The sequence below is a fragment of the Callospermophilus lateralis genome, chromosome 6 (genome assembly GCF_048772815.1).
Source record: "Callospermophilus lateralis isolate mCalLat2 chromosome 6, mCalLat2.hap1, whole genome shotgun sequence".
Lineage (NCBI taxonomy): Eukaryota > Metazoa > Chordata > Mammalia > Rodentia > Sciuridae > Callospermophilus > Callospermophilus lateralis.
The window spans coordinates 145,053,228-145,076,866 of NC_135310.1; the positions used below are offsets into that span (position 1 = coordinate 145,053,228).

General features: G+C 45.0%; 1 protein-coding gene across 1 annotated transcript in view; it reads left to right on the top strand.

The window, feature by feature from the left end:
• The first annotated feature begins 2,065 nt into the window (after positions 1 to 2,065).
• Positions 2,066 to 23,639, top strand: part of Bmp6 (bone morphogenetic protein 6) — a 165,207-nt gene continuing 143,633 nt past the window's right edge. Inside the window, exon 1 of the mRNA XM_076859175.1 lies at positions 2,066 to 3,549. Within this exon, the coding sequence (XP_076715290.1) occupies positions 2,904 to 3,549 (646 nt within the window). The 5' untranslated portion in view covers positions 2,066 to 2,903. The remainder of the gene's footprint in view (positions 3,550 to 23,639) is intronic.

The window sequence follows — 23,639 nt, forward strand, 5'->3', positions numbered from 1 at the left end:
TCCCAATTAACCCACTTTTCAGTCTTCCGGGTGGGAGATGTGGGCTCTTGTGTTCATCATTTAAAGCCTTCCCCCTTATTGTAGCACTCCTCTTTACTCTAGCACTGTTCAACAAGAACTGAAAGTCCATCTTGGTGAGGGTGGCAGCCCATACCAGACCTGAATCAGAGCTCCTCATCAGAGCTTAATTGATAATGTATCACTAATGGCATTATAGGTACATGTCACCTGGGTCTGTCTCCTTATAATTCAGTGTCTAAATAAAGGGGGAAACGGCACAGGTATGTGTATCCGTATGTATTCTGCACTAGATTTATCCCCATAGATGCATATGTAACAGGTAGGTCACAACCTGATTTAGTGTTTCTAATGGCATAGCCCTACTAAAGTGTTCCCTTCCATGCTCAAGAATTTTTAAATTTTTCATAGCTTCCCTCACTGCATTTATAGCTGGGAGCTTCTTTTACTTGCTTGTATTTCACCAGAAGACTTATGAAAAGAGTGCAACTAAGTTTTGTAAAAGGAGGCTGCCCTGGAGGGGATACCTCTTTCTATATATACCTGCTGAGATCTCAGATCTTCTGGATGGAGTTTGTGTCTGCTGTGGCTAGCATGGCCATGATTTTATGCTTGTAATATGTCCTGGATAGAAGAAAGAAATGATGCAGTCTCTTGAATTCTAAGAGTCCTGGCATCCAGACCAGGCAGTGATGTTTTCCCTTTCAGGATGAAAAGAATTCTTGTAGATGTTTAAAGACTGACTTTCAGCATTGCTGAAGTTGTGTGGCTTCATATCAACAACTGTTGGACATTTGTAAAATTATAGACTGTCCTAAATGACCACTGTGCCTGTGCCAACATAAAACTAGAAAGACGAATCCAGTGGATTGTTCGAGGTTAAGACCCTTGCTCACTCAAAACAGATTCTTTGAAATAAGATAGGAATGTTTGTAAGATTTGGACCAGCAGAAACCCCATGACCTCATAAGTCCATGAATCTCATAGTCTATATTTGGTCTCACTCCCAAATACCTTGGATCATGTGAGCGGAGGCTGCCAAATCAGCAAATTGCAGTTTTTGTTTCTAATCCACACACTTTTTACCAGGTAGAAGAACATAATTTAAAGGGACTTTACCTCTAGCATCCACAGATGACTGGGAATTCTTGGACAGTGGGCAGGCAAGTGAATTTGCAGCCTTTTTGGTAAGTGTTGATGTTGTCTTGTCAAGTTCATAGACCCTGTGTTTCAGGGCCTTCTACCACTCTCCCCTTCAGGATGCATGCCAAGCCCTTTTCTTTCCTGGGCTCGTCTTCATTCACCACTCCTCAAGTTTTATTTTGCACTATGTAAACTGTGTTGTATTTCAATAAATTAAAATGCAACATTAGCAGACAAACTGAAGAAGCATGGAGACATTTCCAAGAAGTTAGGGGTGGCTTTTCCATTGTATTAGCAGATCACACCCTCTTTCAAAGCCCAAATGAAGAGATAAGTCAAAATATTCGACCCCAAACCCTCAGGACACTGGTCTGGCTTATATTTGGCCCTCTCTGAGGCCAGTTTGTGAGCAGCTCCGTTGGAGGGTGTGTCCCAACTTGCAGCAGCTGCCTTTGAAAGCCACGTGTCCGCTAAACGCCTACATTACATCAATAAGAGAAACTAAGGAGGGAATGGGAAAACGATCATTTTTCTTTTCTTCCTCAATTATTTCAGGAATAATTGATTTAATAGCTGTGTTTACTTGTATTTAATACAACTTAGGTCTTTGACATGACAGTAAAAGGGACAGGTTCGGATTGGGGAGCTCGTTAAAGCACTCTTACTAACGGTGACCTCTTTGCCTTTGGTACCTCGCAGCTCCTCGGGCGCCTCCAGGAATTCTCTGTACTTGAAACCTACCCGCCGCGGAGGCGACGCCTCTCGGGAGGGGAGGGTGAAAGAAGGGGCGGGCCTATTTAAATAGCCCGAGAGACTCGTCTCTTCATTGGCTGCCAGCTTGTCGGTTACCCAGGAGGGCGGGGAGTCCCGGGGGCTGGAGTGCGGTACCTGAGCTAGACGCGCAGCAGAAAGCCCACGTTGGCCGCTGCGGGGAGCGCAGCTCCGAGAGGCGGGAGACTGCGAATCTCGGGCGCCGACGTCGCAGCAGCCGCTCCCAGCACGGGTCCCCTTCCCTCCCGTCCCCTCGGCCAGCGGGGTTTTCTGGGCAGCTGGGAGAGCACGGAACGGAAAGCAAGATCCTCGCCGCCTCCGCTTGGGGAGGCGAGAGGGGCGCGATTTTGCAGGGGAGAGACAGTGCCCAGGCGGAGGGGCGCGGAGTTTGTGAACAAGAAGGAAGTTAAGCCTCGCGGAGAAGACTGGCGTTTCGGGACGCCTTGTCGTCACAGCCTGGGCCCTGCGACGGGGGAAACTTCATCGTGGCCCTGCGAACCGGAGAGGGGCGTGCGCGGGGGATGATGCGGGACGTCGCCTCCAGCTCGTGAGAGGCCCCGCTTCCCTGCCGCCCGGGGTCCTATTCAGCCAGCCGCTCCGGAGGGCGCGGGGCAGCGCACGTGTGCGGGCAGCGAGGCCCCGGAGTGACCGCGCCGTGACCCGCCCAGGGGCTGGGGCGCTGGTTGCAGTGCAGTACCGACTTGGGCACACCTGGCTTAGACTTGCGTCTCTAGAGGCCCGCGCGGAGTGCGGGGCTCTAGTGATCGCTCCTTCGCCTTCCCTCCAGCCGGGGTTACTGGGGGCTCCCCGGTCGACCATGAGAGATAAGGACTGAAGGCCAGGAAGGGGAAGCGAGTCCGCTGAGAGGTGGCGGGGGCTGTTCTCGCCAAGGGCCACAGCGGCCAGTCTCCAGCCTCGCACAGCCGCTCGACGCCTCGCGGGGCCCGCGGAGGCAGCCCGGCCGGGCGGGGATGCCGGGGCTGGGACGGAGGGCGCAGTGGCTGTGCTGGTGGTGGGGGCTGCTGTGCAGCTGCTGCGGGCCCCCGCCACTGCGGTCGTCCTTGTCCGCAGCCGCGGCGGCCGCTGCTGGGGGTCAACTGCCCGGGGACAGCGGGAGCCCTATCCGTGCAGAGCAGCAGCCGCCACCACCGCAGTCCTCCTCCTCCGGCTTCCTCTACCGGCGGCTCAAGACGCACGAGAAACGTGAGATGCAGAAGGAGATCCTGTCGGTGCTGGGGCTCCCACACCGCCCCAGGCCGCTGCATGGTCTTCAGCAGCCACAGCCCCCAGCGTTCCCACAGCAGCAGACGCCTCGCGGGGAGCCACCTCCAGGACGGCTAAAGTCCGCGCCCCTCTTCATGCTGGATCTGTACAACGCCCTTTCTGCAGACGACGATGAGGACGGGGCGTCGGAGGGGCACAGGCGGCACCCTGGGCCCCACGGAGGGGCCAGCTTGTCCGAGCTCCAGCAGCCATCTGCCAGCGCCGCACACACTCTCAACCACAAGAGCCTCTTGGCCCCGGGACCTGGAGGCGGCGGCGCGTCCCCACTGACAAGCGCGCAGGACAGCGCCTTCCTCAACGACGCGGACATGGTCATGAGCTTTGTGAACCTGGGTAAGAATTTGGGGTAACGTAACGACGAGAACATCTCCCTCCTTTCCAGTTTCCCAGGCCCAGGGTGGTGGTGGGTGTGAAGGGGTGGAGGAGCGTGCAGATCCCGCCTGGCACTGCGGGGATGCGGGGACAAGCGGGCTGCGCTCCTGCCACCTGCGCGGTAGTTGGAGGCACGTGCGCTCCGCGCTGGTCCTGGGTCAGGCTGCGATCTGCAGCCGTGGGAGACTGGGGGCGGGACTAGGCTCGCGCGGGTGCCGGGCTCCGGGAGTGTTACCCCTGGATAGCTCGTCTTCACCGGGGACCGGGCATGTTCTGCGCTTTTCTCACTGCTGCCTGGCTGGGACCACTTTAACCCGACTCTGGCCTCCGTGGGAAGCCGAAGGCTCTTGTTTAGCACACTTTCCCCTCCGAACTGTCTGCCTTAGGCCCCTTGACTCTTGGAGTGTCAGTTTTCCCACCGCGACTTTTAGGGAATCCGAGAGGAGTTGAGAACTTTGAAAACTTGACTTGAGTGTTTTAAGAGGAATCCACAGACTTGGGAAGGTAGCACTTTGGTTCCAGAGGAAGGTTCTGCAAGACCGCGGAGGGCGATCCGGAATCCCAGTCCAACTGGGGTAATCCAGTCGGTGCCCTCGCTCATTTGCCCCCAAAGGCTAACGCTTTAATCAAGACTGCCAAATCTACACGGACGAGAAAGGGTGCGGGGGTAGGGTCGGGGTTGGGCGCTGAGCTGGTCTGAGCCCGTTGCCAGGCAACGGAATGGAAATTCAAGGGCGGCTAAATCGGGCTGTGCCACAAATGTTCTGTGGCAACCCGGACAGAGTCATATCGCCTTGTTTCCCCCTTAAGTTTTTTCATCTGTAAATGTGAAGGTTGTGAGGAAGACGCTTTTGCAATCAATACTTGGGATTTGTACTGTTCATTCAAAAACGGATTGAGTTTAGTGTGGGCAGAGGGACGTGGGGGATGCATCCTTCTCAGGGAGAACTGAGGAGGCAGCAACCACACCCCAAGTGGGTGCAGTAGCTTTGTGGGGTGAGTCTCCACGAGCATCCTGTCCCGCATGAGATGCATGGCGATGCCCAAGGCCTCACAGTGGGTTAGCAGACACTTGGTAAAGTAGCACACAGGTTTCCAAGCCCTGTCTGAGACGTCCGCTGTTTAACTGCATTTATTTACTTGAATGATTCCCGTGTAAAATATCTGGGCGATTTCTTTCCAACATATCTATGATTCTCAATTCCGCTGAACTTTGGTGGGGGAGGGTGGAGCGATAAAAAGTGAGGGGTAGGAGCGAAGGAGGAGGGGGGGAGGGTGAAGAGGCTGGAAGATTGGCATCCAAGTGGTGCAAAAATCCTCCTGGGAAATTCATGAAACAGAATCTCACAGGGAGTGGAAGCGCAGGGCCTGCCAATGTGGCTACTTGCACTGCCAGGAGATCTGATTGGACAGAAATTTTCACAATTTATTGGAAGCAAATCCAAGGTTGAGCCACCTCCAGGAAGCAGTCTAAGGAAACTCTCTCTCATGCCAGTCAATAAAATGTGGTGATGGGGGTTGGGATGGAATGGGGAGGGGCCGGCGAGGATTAGGGCTGTTCCTTATTCTAACTTTTCTGCTTCTTCTTACCTAATACATTCCACCCCCTATTCTCTCACGCACCCACCCACCCATGCCCCCATGTTTCCTGACAACTTTTGGGGAAATGTTTTATTGCCTTTTGCGGGAGACCTAACCTGGATAAGGAAGACTGGTTCCTTCATGGAGACTCATGTTACAGTCTCTGAGAAAACAGTTCCTGACCTTGGACCCTGGTTTTCAGCCTTGTCTACCCATTAGCATTGCCCCAGGGCACTTGAGGAACTCTGGGGTTCTGGGGCTGCTTCCTAGATTACTTCAGAATCTTTGAGGGTGGAGTTCAGGCATCCTCCTCCTCCTCCTTCTTTTTTCTCCCCTAAGTGCCATAGATTTTTCTAATGTGCTACCACGGTCAAGAATCTCTGGAACAGAAGATCTTGATGTCTGAGGAAAATCTATGTATCATTCTCAGAGATGAAGAGCAAAACTTCCAAACATCGGCTGTAGACTTACCTGAGAGCTTTAAAACATCCTAATGCCCAGGTTGTATTCCATCTCAGTTCACTCTGAATGTGTGAGGGTGAAAGCCCGAATCTTTCCAGGATTCAGGAACCATTGCCTTGGGTGGTATTTGAAATTTCAAGAATGGACTTGAGGCAAGTTTGTAAATTTCAGTCATGTTTATTGTGCTTAGTGACTTCCAAATTCCTCTGGTTCCTTGCTTTTCTGACCTTTTGTGGTCTATGGGTACACACTCCTTCTGAGTCACACTGTTTGAAGCTGGTTGACAACTAGTCTTGCCAATGGGGTGGTTTAACATAGTATCTCCTTAAGGATATTTCCATTTTTCATAAAAGATTTTTAAAGCTATGTAAGTTCCAGGAGAACTCACCAATAGTGAAATTTCAGATCCAGGGGACAGGCTGTCATGGAACTCTGACCTAAGCCCCTTATATCCCATCATTGGGCTGTGTGACTATAAGTCATACCTAATATAGGTCTAGTCCTGGTCTCCCATGTGGGTAATTAAAGAAGAAACCCTGTTTTAAGTAAGTAGAATCCAAGCTAAAAGCCATGCCACCTGCCAATCCAACAGTTCTATTTCATCTTAATCCACTTAGTAGTGAGAAGGGGAGATTATCACATTTCACAAAATGTGATAAAATCTGATACCATGACTCTGAGCAAAAGAAGGACAGTTCACTTGAAGAAAGTAATTGCATAGTAGCGTGGATTCTCTGAATAAGGATGTGGGGAGAATTCCACAGATTTCCTGATTGGTGTCAATGTCATGTTAACTGTTATATTACAGGGCTCATCTATTAAAGAACCTGCAGAAAGACAAACGCTACAGTACTGTATTTGGAAATACTCTTATCTGCTGGGCTGAGAAAGTTGAACCCTGGAGGTATAAGGGAAAGTGTTACATAGTTGTAAACATTCCTCTTCTCTGAGACTGGAGGAATAATTTACTCATGAAATACATTTAAAACACCCTGAGCTTTGTCATCAGCAGAACTATCAGGAAGTATGAATCAACAGGATGAATCTCTCCTAGTCCAAATGCTGGTCATTTGACCAGTTCATTGTTGTTTATATTGCCTGCTTAAAACTCCATCTGGGTGAATAGCCTGGGATGTGAGGTACAGTCGGTCTGCCACTGAGACTGGTCTACAGAGTGCCCGGGTGAGCTCGTGAACTTGCATGTAATCAGGGCCGCAGATGCCATTTCTGTTTGTTTTCTGCTAAAAATGTCTTGGCAGTCTAATAAGCAAGCCTGCCAATGTGGTGACCTTGGAGAGGTGTCCTGAAATATCCTTGAGGTCCTAGCTTAAAATTCACCTTCTTAGAGAGACCTTTTACTGCCCCTCTACATAAACTAGGGTTGCTCCATCCTGGACTTTACCACCCCAGCACCCTGTTTATTTCCTTCCTTTTGCTGATCACAAGGAGTTTTTCTTTTTTCTTTTGGAATTTGCTTACTCATTTGTTTGTGTCACCTCTAGGTTGTCATCCTTCAAAGGCTGAAGTCTCACCAATCCACCACTATAGCCTGCGCACATAATATAATGCTGACCATGTGGCAGGTGCTTAAAAAGATTGAATTAATGAAAATGTAGGCAATACCCCATATTTTTAATACAGAAGATCTGATTCTTTAGAAATGCCATGTCTGATTTTTATTGAGTAAAAAGTCTGAAGTTCAGACATGTAGAATATTGAGGTTCGTGGCATTTGATGCATATCATATTGTTCTATTAACTTGCCTCTTTTTTCATTAGATATCCAAGTGTGTATTAATTTATTTTATGCATTACATGAGAGAGATGTAACAGTGCTTCTTTAAACCTCTGTATTTTAGACTTCACTTACTTACTTTGAATTAATGAGGTGTTGATCTCCAGATGCTAGGATTAAATGAAATAATAATAATAATAATAATAATACCTCCAATCATGCTCAGAAAAGGGAATCAGTATGTCTTCATACAAGTAACAAGAAACTTATTGTACTAAAAATACTGGCAATCTTCTTGACAAAATTACTCCTGGGAAACATAAATTAGAAGAAAAATTGAATACTCCCTACTCATATTTCTAACCAGATCCACGGTACTGTCTTTTTCCTCATCAACGTAGGATCAGTAGGTACTATTTTTCACTTGAGCTGCCTGTCCTCAAATGAAGATTTTTATTAGCAGAAAATAAATCCATGCCTGCAAGCTACTCACAGCAAAAAAGAGTTTGGAGAATTTGCAAGAGCCCGTTCAAAGAAGCAGTAGAAATCCTGCTAAAGAGATTTAAATGTGAAATTCAGTTTTATTCCAACAAAAAAAAGTCGTACAATGTGTTCTTAAACTAAGATGAAAGGGCAAGTAGATACCATTGTTTAGACCTTAGATGGTGTTTCCTTTGGTTGTCCTTCTAAGAATGGGTACAAGTCCTTTTTTAAATGTGCTGAATCATGGTTAGTTCCTCATTTAAGAGCTCATCTCTGATTAGCTTGGAGGAGGGCTCCCCAGGGATAAGAGAATCTAAGTGGAAAAAACAAAGTTCAGCACTTTATTGAGCATATGATAACTAAGTCACATCTCTGTGTCTTCAGAGTTTTTCTGTTTATATGTTAGATTTCATTCTTTTGGTGCTAGAGCCTCATGCACACGAAGCCCAACCTCCACCCCTGAGCTACACCTGCAGCCCCAAATCAGTATTTTACATGGATATGGGTGGGAGAGGTGAATACCTGCTGTAGGTAGTTCAGCAGACTCTAAGATAACTGCTCCAAACTCTTTGTCTCTAAAAAGCTGAGTTAGAAAAAGAAAACGAAGAGGATGCAGTTTCTTGGATAATGAATCAGCTTTTTTGTAACTTTTTCACGAGAATGCTGACATTTATACTTAGAATAAAGTCATTTTGGTTTAATTTTTCCACATTGAGCCTGATTCCCCACCTCGCTTTTCTTTCTTTCTTTCTTTCTTTTTTTTCCCTGAATTTTAGTCAATTCACCATCATTGGTGCTTCTAGCAGTAGAAAGAAAAGGAGGAGATATTTTTAAATCAGATAATTGTGTTTTTTATTAGAAACTTCCATGTGGATCTGGTTAAAAGGAGTAGAAATCAATACAGAAACTCCTTCAGATATGAGCAGTCAATTTACAAAGTCTTCATGCATGTAAACAGGTGTTACATATTAACTCTTCTGTCCCACCCTCAGAGGCTGCAGTCCAAGGACCCCGGTGCCTGCCAGGAAGCCTGTTGCTTGGGCCTCAGACTGTCACCCAGGGGCTGAGATGGGAACTTCGAGCACCCTCTTTTTTTGTGTTCCTTACATAGAAGCAGTGCATTCTGTTGTCCTCTTTCTTGGTTTTTGTCATGAGAGCAGAGTTAGTTTTATTTAAACACATCTCTTTTCATAATCCCCTTAACCTCCAGTTCAATACCCATCTCTGTTGATCTCTGGCCCTTTGGAAATTTGTGAGCCAAAAAAATGGTCCCAGTCTCCCTTGGAATATATGAAAGTGAAGATAAAGTTGTATTGAGGAGAAGAAAAACTATCATCACGTGAATAGAATTTAGAGTTATTAGAGAACCAGGGCTATCAAGTTTTGAGAGCACCAGGAATTCTCAGAATCTGAGTTCCGTCTGCTTATCACAAGCATTAGAAATCTACCCATTGATTGCTAATCACTGAAAGTTACTGGAATTTTTTTTTTTTTTGGTTCAGCTACCAGGATTTTGAAGGTATTGTTTTCTCTAGTTTCTTTTTTCAGTACAAATATTAGTATTCAGCACCCTATGGATAAAGTTAGACTCCAGGGCCAGGTTGGGAAAACAGCTACCATTCACAAGGTAGTTTTTTTTTTTTTTTTTTCTGGAGAAACATGTCCAGCAACAGATAACCGACTGTGGGTTTAATGGTTGACCTAGTTTGGGATTATTGGTAAATTTATATTGTGCATAGAATTTCGAGCTTGAAAAACTTTTGCATATCATCGAATCTTTTGTGTTTTCAGTTGAATTTGTTAGATTTATTCAGGTCACTTTTCCCTGAAGGACCATTCACAGACCTGCCAAGAGGTCCTCCTGCATCAAAACAATAGGGCCTTTGGTCAGGCAGGAGTGAATATACTTAAGGAGTAATTACAAAAGCATGCCAGAGCACAGTCTGGAAAAGAGGTGAGGAGATCCAAATCTTCTGAAATTTCGTTGTTTTTGTTAGTGGATAGCATTCTCTCCTAGCACAGTGGCTTTGAGAAAAGAAAATGCTATGTATATCTATAAACATCCTCTTGTTCAGTAGGCTGAAGTACTGTTGACCCCAGTGAATTGTTTTTCTGCTTGGAAACTGAATTGCAAACCACTGTGCTCTGTGTGGCAATTGTTCCACTGATATCCACAGGCACCGATTCTCTTCCTGCCCTTCCCATCTCCATTATTTAAGAGATTGGGCCCATAATAGAGATGGTATCTAAATTGCATCAGGTAATTCCTTGATGGCTCCCCACGGTCTTGTTATCTCAAACGCAGTCCCAGATGACTGAGTCCAAGAATCTCTTCAAACATTTTTGCAGAATGAGGCTCTGGTTCCGAGTGAGAGAGGCTTCCTGACTTTCAAGTTCATGGGCATACGCCCTTGATTGCTGATCCTGCTGGAGGGGCTGAGATTGTCCTGGGCCCGAAGAAATGTCCTTGCTCCCCAGTGTAGGTTTTGCGTTCAGATTGTTTTCTCATCACGGGAGAGTTCTGCCCTGGAGCGGGAGGAGTGTAGACTGACAGCAGGCCGGGACAGTGATGGGCGGGAGGGGCCCCTCCTAGCTGACCTTTGTCATCCTCCAAGTTCCTTATTATCACTCTGTTACCACTTACCCTTTCACCTTGTCCTGAAAGTGACTTCCAGCCTGCAACCTCTGCGTCTGTTGATTGTTGTTCCTGTGTTTACAGGCTTGTGGGTTTCCTGTACATGAACATGGGCTGGGGAAAAAATTCCAATCTGTGTCTAGTCAGAGGATGAGCCAACCATGTCATCTGTGGGTGTGAGCTCTCACGTGTCCACGGGAACAGGAGATTTAAAAATAATAGTAATAATAATAATTGACTTCGCTAATTCTCTGAGACAAGTTATTTTCCCTCCCATCTTTTAAATCGATGAGTTATATTTAGATAGTCCAAAGTCTGACTTTTGTAAATCACGAAACGAAGGACTAGAATTTTTTACTTGATTTTTTTTTTTAAAACAGATTTTATTTGCCTACTAGCATAGCAGAATGAGTTAACAGAGAAGCTGTATGCTTTTAAAAATTAGGTTTATTTTTGAGAGCAGTTTTAGGTTCACAGCAAAACTGGGCAGAAGTTTACAGAGGTTTCTTTTTTTGTTTACATAGTTATACGTGACAATAAAATGTGACATACATATATGGAGTGTAACTTCTCATTCTTCTGGTTGTATATGATGTAGAATTACATTGGTTGTGCAATCATATATGCACATAGGATAGTCATGTCCGATTCATTCTGCTATCCAGAGATCCCCTTTCATTTCCCCCACCCTTACATATGCTTAGCCTTTCCTCTTATCAACCTCTGCTACCAGAGTGGCCCATTGGTTAAAAATCAGTGAACCTACATTGATACATTGTGATCAGTGGGAGTCTCTCGTTTATGTTAGGTTTCACTCTGGATGTTCATTCTGTGGGTCTGGACAAATGCACCCACCCTCATAGTGTCAAACAGAGTAGTTTTACTGCCCTAAAAACCCACTGTGGAGAAGCTGTCCATTTAACAGGGAAAACCAAATCCATGAAAATATGCAGAGTTTGGGGGCAAGAATAATAAAATTCCTTTGTTGAATCATACTTTGTTTCTGGAATTTTACTCCAGTGGTATATAAAGAAGTAATTTCGATCGCCTGTGAAAATGTAGGGTCTTATTTTATAGTGCTACTACATGTTGACAACAAATTCATCAGAAATCCTTCTTTCTTTCTTTTTTAAAGTCTAGGAGTTAAAAATCTTTTTTTTTTTTTCCCTACATACTTCCAGTGAGGTGTCTGTCACCATAGTACCTAGACAATCCCTCAGGCAGAGACATGAGTGATTAAATTTCTCCCTGGCTTGTGCCCGTTTGATCCATGCTCGGCAGGATTGGAGGGAGTAAAATAGAGAAGCCTGAAGAAGGAACAAGAATTATTGAAATTTTGTGCTTGTAAATTATTGAGATTGGGAGAGGGGATGTTAGGGGAAGAGTTAAATATATTTCCTTCCTTTTGGAAAACTCATATTGAAATGGTGTGCCTTTAGGATGGAGAAACTTATCAAAAAAGAAAAATAAAAAATCTTACTGATCCTAGAGGCAGGATCAGGGAACTTTCAAATACTTCCTTGGAGAGATTATTGAGAACTGAGTAAAACTGAATTAATTGAGATTCCATAAATTCAGAGGTCTTTGTAAAAGAATATACAAAATAGGCTTATTTTCCTTTGAACTGTTTCCCACGTCAAAGGGTGACAAGGATTAATGGTAAACCAAAAAAGAAAATACAAGAGCATCAACAAGAAACTCGGTAACTCTAAAAAGTGCTATTGAGCACATAGCTGTCGGTTCTTGTGAGATATGTTGGTGATTTGGGAGTGTTCCTGGATGAATGTCATATGGGTGAGACATTTTGTGAATTCTCCCCTTCTCTGTGTTAATTACCCATCATAGAGAGATCTTTTCTCACTTGCCCATCTCTTATGGAGTAGCTTGGGGCCAGGGCAGTATTAGTGAACTTAAGAAATTCAACCTTGTCCCATACATCTGACTTGGAATATGCTGTGGTTTAATACATCTGAGTGTTGGAAGTTTAATCAAGCAAAAAAAAAAAAAATGATATCTAAGGACAGGGCAAAGGCTTATGGGGGGAATCATAAGATGGTCATAGGGGCCTTGAGGTGAAGATATTTGGTTACCTGTACTTCTCCCACAGGGTCATGGAACAAGTTTGCATTTCTAGGAAGATTATTTAGGGTAGAGCCCTCTAGCACCATTGGGAACACCTCCAACACATGTGCCCCATAGTTACTTCATCTGCTTAATCAAAGTTGTTTGATTCTATTGTTATACACAGGTGTGTCATTGCTGTAAGATGTGGAGTCCAACATGGTGACCGGGATGTAGGTGGTACCCAGTGGATATGAGTTGCTCTATTTCTTTGGCTTTCATTGCCTTCTCTCTTTTTTTTCCTCTCTGTTTAACAAATTTGGCAACCTCAACACATTCATTTCCTTTTTCATATGTTCTTTACCCATAGTTTTGGTGTCTCTGTCACCAGCAGAGCAGATGATACACATTCCCATTGAGTTCTATACCACAGGAATGAGTCATCCTCCACTATTATGGTTAAGTAGTTAGATTTCTTGATGGTTCTAGAAAGAGCTTAAGTACAGAGTGGAGGAAAGAACACTCGATTACAATTCAGGAAGCTTAAATTGAACCTCTAGTGGTAGTAACATCCTTTTTATAATATCTAGTTCAAAACACTCAACCAAGTTTCTAGTTCTCTTTCTTTATCTATACAATTTGAATATGTGCAATCGATCTGCACTTTCCAGAAAATGTCTCATGAACACCGTTTTTCCAAAGTGTTCTGCATAAAAAGATCACGGAAGCACTTAATATTCTATTCTTGTCTTTGAGATTTACATGTCTATCAGCATATTAGAGCTGTGAAAAGGCTGGCAGTAGAGAAATTGCTAACTTGTTGTAACAGTTTTCTTTGAACTTACTTTGAACTTACTTTAGCTTCCCAACCCCTTATTGCTGGAAGTTTCTTGGGTCAGACCTGGCCTCTCTGCCTCCATTCTGGCCCTGGTTATTCTTACAGAGTATGACAGTCTGCGTTTCCAGATGCCACTGCTTTCTGTGGCTCCAGCTCTTTCTGGATGGGTCACCTGTTTCACCTTCCATTGGTGAACCCTGGGACCTCTGCCCCCCTTCCTAAGGGGGGGCATGGCTTCCTGATATTGCTAATTTGTGGGTTACCACTCCATGATCTGTTTCTCTGTTGAGCTCTCCCATTACTGTGGCACCAGCTCCCTGCGTTAAATACCCTGTGTTGGAAACACTTGCAGGGGTTCCTTTTCCCTGTTTGGACCCTGTGTTAATCATTTTTTTCCCATAACTATAACAAATATCTGAGATAATCCACTTATTAAAGAGAAAAGGTTTGTTTTGGCTCACAGTTTTGGAGGTTCCAATCCATGATTGATTGACCCTCTTGCTTTTGGCCTGTGGTAGGGAGCACATGGTAGAGCAAAGCCACTCAGCTCAAGGCTGAAAAGCAAAATAGAAGAAGAGAAAAGGGATGGGGTCTGACTGTCCCCTTTAAGGGCACACTCTCAATAACCTGAAAACTCCAACTAGACACACCTCCCAATAGTGCCAAGCTGAAACCAAGCCTTCCACACACGGGGCTTTGGGAGATATTCTAGATATAAACTATAGCAGACTCTGAAACTCTAGCCTCCTAATTCCCTGGAACACAGTTGAGAAACTCAGACAAGATAATGCTCAGAACTCAATTCTGGGATTGTTCCTTTCTGTGTTTCTCTGAATGTTTGTTTGTTTGTTTCTTTCTTTCTTTCTTTTTTAACAGCTCTATTGAGGTATGATCAACATACAATAAGCTACTTATTGAAAGCATACAGTTCTATGAACTTTGCATAGGTAGGCATCAATGAAACCATTTCAGCAATCAAGATAGTGAACATCTCCTGAGCTATTCTAAGCAATTGTGGGTGTGAGGGCATGAGACCTTCCATCCAAACACAGAGAAGAGCTGTACAAAGTTCCAGCTTTCATCAATGTCTTGCTTTTATCTTTAAGGGCTCTGGCTGTCTTAAGAATGGAATGTGCTGTAGATGTTTGTGAATGGTTTTCTTGGATCAGAGAACCATAAGGTCAAGTATTCATGGGGTCAAGCCTGCTCTTGGCAGTTGTGATTGACCCTAACTCTGTATCTCACTTTGCACATTTATTTTTGAACCAAATGACCCTGCTGGCATCTTGTTTCTAAATGTTCAAGTTGAGAAGCTTGGATTCTGTTGGAGAAGAGCACAAAGATGCTTTCACGGGGTTTCTGTTTTAAATTTGGGCAATTTTGGTAGGGCACCAGTCCAAGAACTTTAAGGAAGTAAATCCCAACCTGTTCCCAACTTTTCCCCTATGCTCCCCATTCTCCAAATATTCTGTGAGCTTAAGTAGATCTTGCTTCCTCCCCAAGACAACATCAGTATTGTATTTCTTTATGACCTTTTGCCTTAGAGAATGACTGATGTCACTCATCCTGTTATCTCAGAAAGGCAAACACTTTTCTTGCTGCAAATATACAGCGAGTGCTAGGAAGTTAGGGGAGAATTTGGAAGTCTTAGAAGAGAACGAATATTTCAGGTATCGTGAAATGAATGTTCCAGATAGCACCCAGTGGCATAGTAGGTTTCAAAATCATGTGACCATCTCCCACCTGTCTGTCATTCAGGGATGTACCTACATCCTTTCCACGTCTCTTACCACCTGACTCCTGTCCCCCTCACTTTGCTGAAGTGGCTCTGTTAAAGGCAACTCATGACTGTCCCAAGCGCTTATCTTCCTCTCCACAAGCCTCCATCACACTGATGTTCCTTTCCCCCAGCTGGCCAGCCTGTTATTTGGGGGGACAGTTTCTGAGACACAGCGAGAGGTTCAGAAGTGTGGGCAGGTGGCAGGAAACCTACATACGGGGGCCAGAGAGGACCTGGGCAGGGGGTGGTCACTTTTAGGTACAGGAGTGGAGAGATGTGGTCATTAGGCAGGATGGTGGGCAGTTACAGGCTCTTAGGTGACCCAGCATAGAGGCTGGTGGCTGGTGGGACTACTGGTGCAGTTATATGGAACTAGCGGTCAGCATGTTTGGAAAGAGCTGGAACATCGGCTCACACATTCAATTCCCTTTTCTTATACTGACCTGTCTCTTCTGACTATTGCCCAAGGGTGGTCCGGCACCAGAACCATATGGCGCAGTGCTTGCAATTGTCTCATTGCAAAAGCTGCTTTGTTTTAAAAAAATTTTAAATTTCTATAGACTTGTACTTTTTGAAAAATTGACAAAAAAAAATGAATTATGAGAAAAGTGACATGCAAAATGCCAAACACACACAAAATCAAACCTTAACTTTGAATTATTAGCTGCCACTTGTATACATTTGTTCGTGAAATTGTCATCAAAACCATCAAAACACTTTCCATTTCCTATGTATCAGAGTTTATGAATCAGCACAGGTCTGTTAACGTGGATCTGCCCCTGACCTGGGTGGGGGCTTGGGGTGTGGGAATCTGCGTTTTAACAAGCTGTCTTGCTGATGAGAGGGGTGATTGACGTTTGAGAACCCAGTGTTGGTTCCTCAGGTTTAAACTTAATCTCGGCCCTTGTTCCTACATCCAGTGAATTGCCACACTTACCGTTTCCAGGATTTCCCACTCCCATGTTCCCATCCTCCTCCTCCATCATTCCACAAGTTCCCCAGATGAGCTCCTTGTGATGCTTGGCCTTGACTTCTGCACCGGCCTCCCTGTTGCTAATCCACCCTGCATCTCTGCCAGCTCCGTCTCTCTGTGGTGCAGATGTGATCTGTTATCCCCCTCCATCACCTTCATTGGATCCGTATGGTCTACTGAATGAAGCCAAAAGGCCTCTGACTTCCATCCTTCAGTTTCTTCTTCTCCGCTTGTCTTTAACACTTCCTATTCTCTCAGCTGACTCTGTTCCCCGATTTCGTCCATATATCTTGTGAAACTCTCCATTTCAACACTCTCAGTTCTACTCGATTCTTTAACTCCCAGCTCAAGAGCCATCTCATCAGGGAAACCCTTCTTTTTCTTCCTTTCTTTTTTTGTGGTGCTGGGGTTCAAACCCAGGGCCTTGCACACACTGGGTGAGTGTGCACTGAGCTGCACCCCCAGCGCTCGAGGAAGCCTATCTGACATTTGCTCATCTGCACACATTACTCTTTGTAAGAACATCTGGGTCCAGATGACAAGGGACTTTTCCCTATGCAGAAAGTCACAGAGCAGCATTCTAACTTCAGATACCTGTGTGCAGATGACCTCTGGGTGGCTTAGAGGAAGGAGCGTGGAGCCTTGAGTTCTGTTGGTTGACTCTGCTACCCACCACTGTGTGCACTGAGCCAGCCCTTCAATGCTGACTTTTCTGATTCCTATCCTCTAATGTTTTATCCATCTTTGGTACATTTTCCCCTCCAAAGTACCCAGCATTGTACCTTAGTTGATACACAGTAAGTACTCATTACAAAAGGTACTCATACACAATAAGTACTCAATTAAATTGGTATATGCTGTCTTAGTCTTATCCCTTGTCACAAATAACAACATTTGGATGAAAGAATTATGAACTGTGAAACACCTTGGGCAGGTTTGAGAGATGCTTTTTGGACTCTGTGTGCACCGATGGTTATTAAAAAACTGAAGTTACCTTCCCCTTTTGGGGCTTATGGTCTGTGACTTTCATGATGGTTGGGAAAAAAAAAGTCTCCAGGAAGAAGAAATATTATTTTCCTTCTATCTGATGTCATGATGACTTTAGTAAGAATTAATAGGAGTCAGTGGTTGCTGCTGAGTCTAAATTTAAATTTCCTGCTTGTGCCAGGCAGAAGGCGTGCATGCAGGCAGGCACGGACTCCTCCTGCAGGTGCACATGCAAAATACTTATCTTGTCAGCCTCTGCTTGGGGCTGGCTCACTTGGCTCACATTGTGGAGGTGTTAGACAGTATGTTTACATAAGGGTCAGGGGGTGACATAATGTCTATTGAAGCAAAGCCACTTAGCGTCCCACCAGGCAGCAGGGAGCATTTAAAAACTGAAAACAGATCAAAGCTGCGTGGGCTGGGCTGAGATACCCCTCCTCAGGGGGAGGTGGTCCCTTGGTTGCTTGCCCCCAAACAGAAAGTGCATTATTGCCCCACTGTGCTTCCAGAACTTTGGTGAAATGGATCAGGCAGAGTTAAACTCTGAGAAGCCAATCCAGAGAGGCTGCTTCAGGGAGTGCGAGTGCGTCCAAGTAGGTTGGAAAAAATGTCAAATTAGAGTCAGCACATACAAGATGTGATGTTTCTCTTTTTATAGACTGTTATAAAAGTTGTTTAAAATCAAACAACTTTTCAGTACTTAAATTATGTCTAACACGACAGGTAGGTCCTGGAATGGAGATTTTTCCCCCCCTATTTAATCCCACTTAAATTTTGCTTTCGTTACTAGAGAATCTAAGATATAAACATTTTCATTTCCAGCATATGTATTAGCCTTGGGATGGAGAGAAGCATGAGAGAGAGGGGTGGGAGAGAGGTGTGTTGGGGGAGACGGAGAGGAGGAGAGGGGGGGAAGGAACTGACACAGGTCATAGGAGTAACAAGTCCAGATGTCTTTCACATTTTATTTGATGGAAATGGAATATGGAAATCACATTGAAGGGGAATATGGAAATAATTTCAGACTCATATTTGTAAGTCCTATCAAGTGATAATCTTGCGTGTTTTATTTTGCCTTACTTTTCTGTGCTGGGGATGGAATACACATGAGGCACATGCCACGCGTGGGCTCTCCCTGAGCTGCACCCCCAGCCTATTTCGTGTATTTTATACCTTTAAAATAGATGTTCATGTAGAGGAAGGGGGCATTGTGCCAGGTGTGTTTCCTTTACCTTTTCCTACCCCAAATAGGATTTACCGTTGTTTTATTTCTTATTTTTTTTTGGCTGTATTTAGCAACAAGTAACAGTGTGTAGTGTGCATTGTTCAGTATTTACAAGGTTAATGTGTCTTGTTGTTGGAATAGCTGTGGCCCTGTTCTCTAGCTGACTGGCTCTTGTTGGGATCACTTATCCTGTGTCTGTAGGAGGTGAGCCAACCACAGCACTCTGTTGTCCTCTCCGTGTTGGAAGATATGAGATGCTTGTTTTCAGGAACAAATGGATTGAGCATCCCTTTGACTTCTTGTTGATCCAGAGGTCTTTGTTTTCGGGCCAGTTTTTCTTGATCCTTTTGTTTTGAGGGCCTGGGGACTGAACCCAGGGCCTCACCCATGCTTAAACCCATGCTCTAACCACTGAACTGCACGCAGCCCCTTCAGGCCAGTTTCAACCCTGGCTCCTCCTCTGGCATGTGAGTGCTGCCCTCTCTGGTCCAGTATTATATCTTCCTGGCCTGTCTGGTCCTTAGGGCCTGCTCCTCTGCAGCTGAACTCAGAATCGAAACTTCTGAGATGCCCTCTAACATCACTAACCACCGGACTACCGGGGTAGCCCTGTAACACTACAAAAATAAAATATGTCACTAGAACATTTCACGGAGATGAGGAACATATTTCCATGATTCTCTAAGGTCAACTCTGGTACATGCTCTTTCCTATTGGGCAGCAAATGTGTTTTAACAAACTGTTACCTAAGTGCTTTTTGTTTACAATTCCACAATGAATTCCTGGCTTCCTTTGTGTTGATGCTTGTGAATAACTTTTTTTTTTTTTTTTTTCATGGCACTGGGGATGGAACCCAGGGCCTCATGCATGCTAGGCAAGCACTCTGTCACTGAGCAATATCCCTAGCCCAATTCTTGCAAATATTGTGATTTACTTTCATGCCTCTTTGAGGAGAAAATTTCAAGTTGCAATGTGTTTTTAACTTTTTTTCCATACTATTGTGAAAACTTGTATGTAGATTTCTATCAACTCTATTAAAAAATGAAAAATTTTACAACCAACATCTGTTGACTTGGCAACTTAGATTCTACATTAATGGTTTATTTTATCTGCTTTATCACAGATATATTTTCTTTATCCACCTCTTTACTGGTTGGTCAATCCATCTTTTTTTTCAAGATGCATTTTGAAGTAAGTTTAGGCACCGGTATACTGTCTTCTTAGTACTTCTGCTCGGATGATTAAATTCAATATACACTTTTTTTTTTTTTTTGAGGAAAAATTTCTATAGAACGGAGTGCACATTTCTTCATGTTCCATTTGATGAGTTTTGACAAATGCTTATACCCATGTCACCCAAACTCCTATCAAGATACAGACCATTACTAGCACCCAGAAAGTTCCCTGAGACTGCATGCCGTCTGCCCTGGGTATGGGTGGTTCAGGGATCACACAGCATTCCGGATTTCACCTCTCTGTGCCTCCCTCGACTTGCGGTTATTCCATGCAGAAAGACAGTGGGACTCCTTTGGTGATCCAGCTGGGCCTCACAGTGTCAACCAGGCACACTTTACACTCTAAGTCGTGGAATGGGGAAACCCATCCCTTGCTGTTTCCTTTTTCTAAGTGTCAATACTCTGAATCTGCCTGTTCTTGGTCAATCTCTGGAGCATTCATGTATGTGTGTGTTTATTGCTTTTACCAGAGTTCATATTTTTCAGTTTGTGTGAGGTTCCGGCCAGTAGGATCTTGTCACCCATTGTCAAAAATGAAGTCCCGTTAAATGCCTTAACGATTTTTGTGTGTAGAAGGCACAAGAGATCTACACATGTCCCCTATTTGGAAGGGTTTGATGTCATGAGTTTTTCAACATTACAATGGTGCAAAAGCAATTTGCATTCAGTAGAGACCATACTTGGAATTTTGAATTTGGATTTTCTCTGGGGCTAGAGATATGTATCTGCTGATGCTTGATGGGTAGCAGCAGTGACTGCAGCTCTCAGTCAGCCCCAGGATCATGAGGGGACACAGCCAACGCTCTACAGTATGCTGTGCTGCTAAGCTAGTATCTCTGGTAAGTTAGGTGTATTCCATGCATATTTGACTTAGGATATTTTCAACTCACAATGGGTTTATCAGGACATGATTCCATCATAAATTGAGCAGCGTCTTATTTATAAAATGATTTCACCTAACATATGCAGAAAACAGTATAGGGGTTCTGTTATTGCATAAGTGCACATTCCAGAAGATAAAGTAACAGCCTGTCTCTAATCAAATGGAGTTGGAGGCACTAGTTAACACACCCTGAAAATGATGTTTCTTCAATTCAGGCAGTGGTTTTCCATATTAGACATGATGGATTTAATTTAGTTGTCCAGAGTTTATTGAGCCCTTTCAAGTCACGCGGGTAGACCCTGGCTGTAGCTAGAAGAGAGCAAGATGAGGGTACAAAATACAGGGAGATGTGGTTGCTGGCTTGAGAGGGGGCAAACGCATGGACCAGACCTTGACCACAGAACATGCTGGTGTCTATAATACAGATAAAACCAGAATTTTATAGGAGCACTCAGGAGGGTGAGATTGCTTTGGGGGACATGACCTTCAGACTGAGTGTGGAAAGAGAAGTTGAATTTCCGCTGGTACATGGGGACAGGAAAGATATTCCTGCCTGAGGAATGCTCCAGGGGCCATGGCCACGTGTCTTGGGGAATGACACGCTCTCAGGTGTGTGGTTCCCAGGGTGAGCTGTTGCTGGCAGTCGCATGGAAAGAGATTGGAAAGGCAGGCTAAGACCAGCCAGGGAGGGACACAGAATCCCGCCCAGGAACTCTGAATTTTATTTTACTTGATGCTAGGGATTGAACCCAGTGGTGCTTAAACACTGAGCCACATCCCCAGCCCCCCCTCCATTTTTAAAATTTTGAATCAGGGTCTCACTAAGTGGCTTAGGGCCTTGCTAAGTTTCTGAGGCTGGCTTTGAACTTGCAATCCTCCTGCCTCAGCTTCCGGAGCTGATGGGATTACAAGTGTGTGCCATTATGTCTGGCTTTGGACTTTATTTTGTAGATGGTGAGGAGCTGTTTATGATTCTTTAGTAAGACTTTGGAATGATTGATGTGTGTTGGAGGAAGAAGTTTCTGGTAGCAGCATGAGGAAATCTACCTAGTTACGTAGATACCATCTCCATTTAACTTATATTTGCAGCAGTTGAGGGTCTTTTTGAAATTTAAAAATAGTTTGCATTTTTCCTTTCCTGCAATTAAATTTGGAAGGTTTAATCAAGAGGAGAAATTAGGTGATGAATTTGTGAATAGCACCCAAGAGATTATAACTTGTGGAAAAACCCTTAGTTCCAGTAACTAAAATCTGAAAAGTTCTGACTTAAATAGACATTTAAATAGACTTGTCTTCCGGGAACTCTTTCCCTCATTTCTCCTTACAATTAAAAACACCCATTTGGGAGCTGGTTGCTTAGAATTAGCAGTGTGTTGCAACGTTGGTCAAGGTGCAGAGGAGGTTCCCGGCTGTGAAGATAATTGGTCCATGGAGAGACTTCATTCTGGATCTGAGTCTCCTTCATAGTCTGCTCAGCCGACCAAAACAACCCACTGAAGGTCACCCTCCTTCTCCACCTGGTTTGTCTCTGCTCGGTTGGCAAACCCACACTGGTCCCAGGTAGTATAAAAGGTGGGTTTCATCTCCAGGAGCTGGATTTAGCCAGTGGCAACTAAAGCAGGTGACAGGCTTGCCTCCTTTCTACCTTTCAAATTAATCATGCAATGGCTTGCTCCTATGGAATATTTATTTACGGAGTACAATTCTCAAAACGTGGTTGCCTCTAGCTACAGAGCAAGGAGAGAGATGACAGAGAGAAGTTCAGACACTCGTGAAATATTATTGTAGCCGAGGTCAAAAATGCTTGACCTCAGAGGGTGGTATTTGCAGGAGGCAGGATTCCAGCCCCTGCATCTTTGCTCCTTGGTATTATGTCTGTGAATAGTTACTTTATATTTTAAAGGGGAATTATGATTGCTCAACAGTTGATCTTGAAGTAGGGAGATCATCCTGGATTAGTCATCATATTATAGTCTCTTAAAAAGAGAGGAAAGCCAAGAAGCCAAATGGCGCAGGTGAAAGAAAAAGGCAAAAGAGATCCTAAGCATTAGTCTTTGAAGATGGAGGAGGGGGCTCAGACCAAGGAACCCCGTGGTCTCTAGAAGCTGGGAATGGCCCTGAGCTGACAGCCAGCAAAGACATGGGAACTCCGCTCTGCAGCCTCAAGGGACTGAATTCTGTCAACAATCTGAGTGAACAAGGAAATGGATTCTCCTTGGGAGCCTCAGAAAGAAGGCCATCTTGCCTTGATACCTTGCTTTCAGCCCAGTGAGACCCCTGTTGGGCTGCTTCTGACCTACAGAACTTTGAAAGAATAAATTTGTGTTGTTTTAAATTGCAAGCTTATGAAGGCAGCAATTAAAAAAAAAATGAATTCAGTGTTGTTATTTATTCAGGATCTGTTCTCTTTGGATCCCCACCGTGAGGGTGATCTGAGGCTGGTGGCGCTCTGGAGAGGTTAAAACCCGCACGTGCCGAATCAGTCTGCCTGTGTTAGAATATGGGCTTGGCTTTGCAGACACCCTTGTCACCTGGGGCTGCCCGCCATCAGTCTTGGTCAGCCCCACTCTGTTCTCATGGACTGCAAGCCCTGGGGCCGCATCTCCTTTGAGCTGTTTGCCGACAGAGTTCCAAAGACAGCAGAAAACCTGGGCGCTGTGATCACTGGAGAGAAAGGACCTGGTTACGAGGGCTCCTGCTTCTTCAGTTATTCCAGGATTTGTGTGCCGGCGTGGTGACTTCTCGTGCCCTAATGGCGCTGGTGGCCAGTCCACTGACTGGGAGAAATGTGCTAATCAGAACTTCACCCTGGAGTAGACAGATTCTGGCGTTTTGTATGTCGCGAATGCTGGACTGGACACGATGGTTCCTAGCTCTTCATGGGCACTGCCAGGTCTGGGCGCTTGGAAGGCAAGCATATGAAGTCTTTGGAAAGGTGAAAAAAAGACATGGGGATCACAGATGCCCATGGAGCCCTGGGGGTCCCCAAATGGCAGGCCAGCGAGATGACCGCTGGCGACAGTGGACCACTCTAATACGCGCGACCTGTGTCCCACCTTACCCACCAGACATTCCTTCCGCAGCTCAGGAGAGCACCCCTCCGCCCCACCTGCTTCCCGTCGCCCATGATTTTTGGGCGGATGCTGCAGTTCTTGGGATTCTTTACTTCTTTCC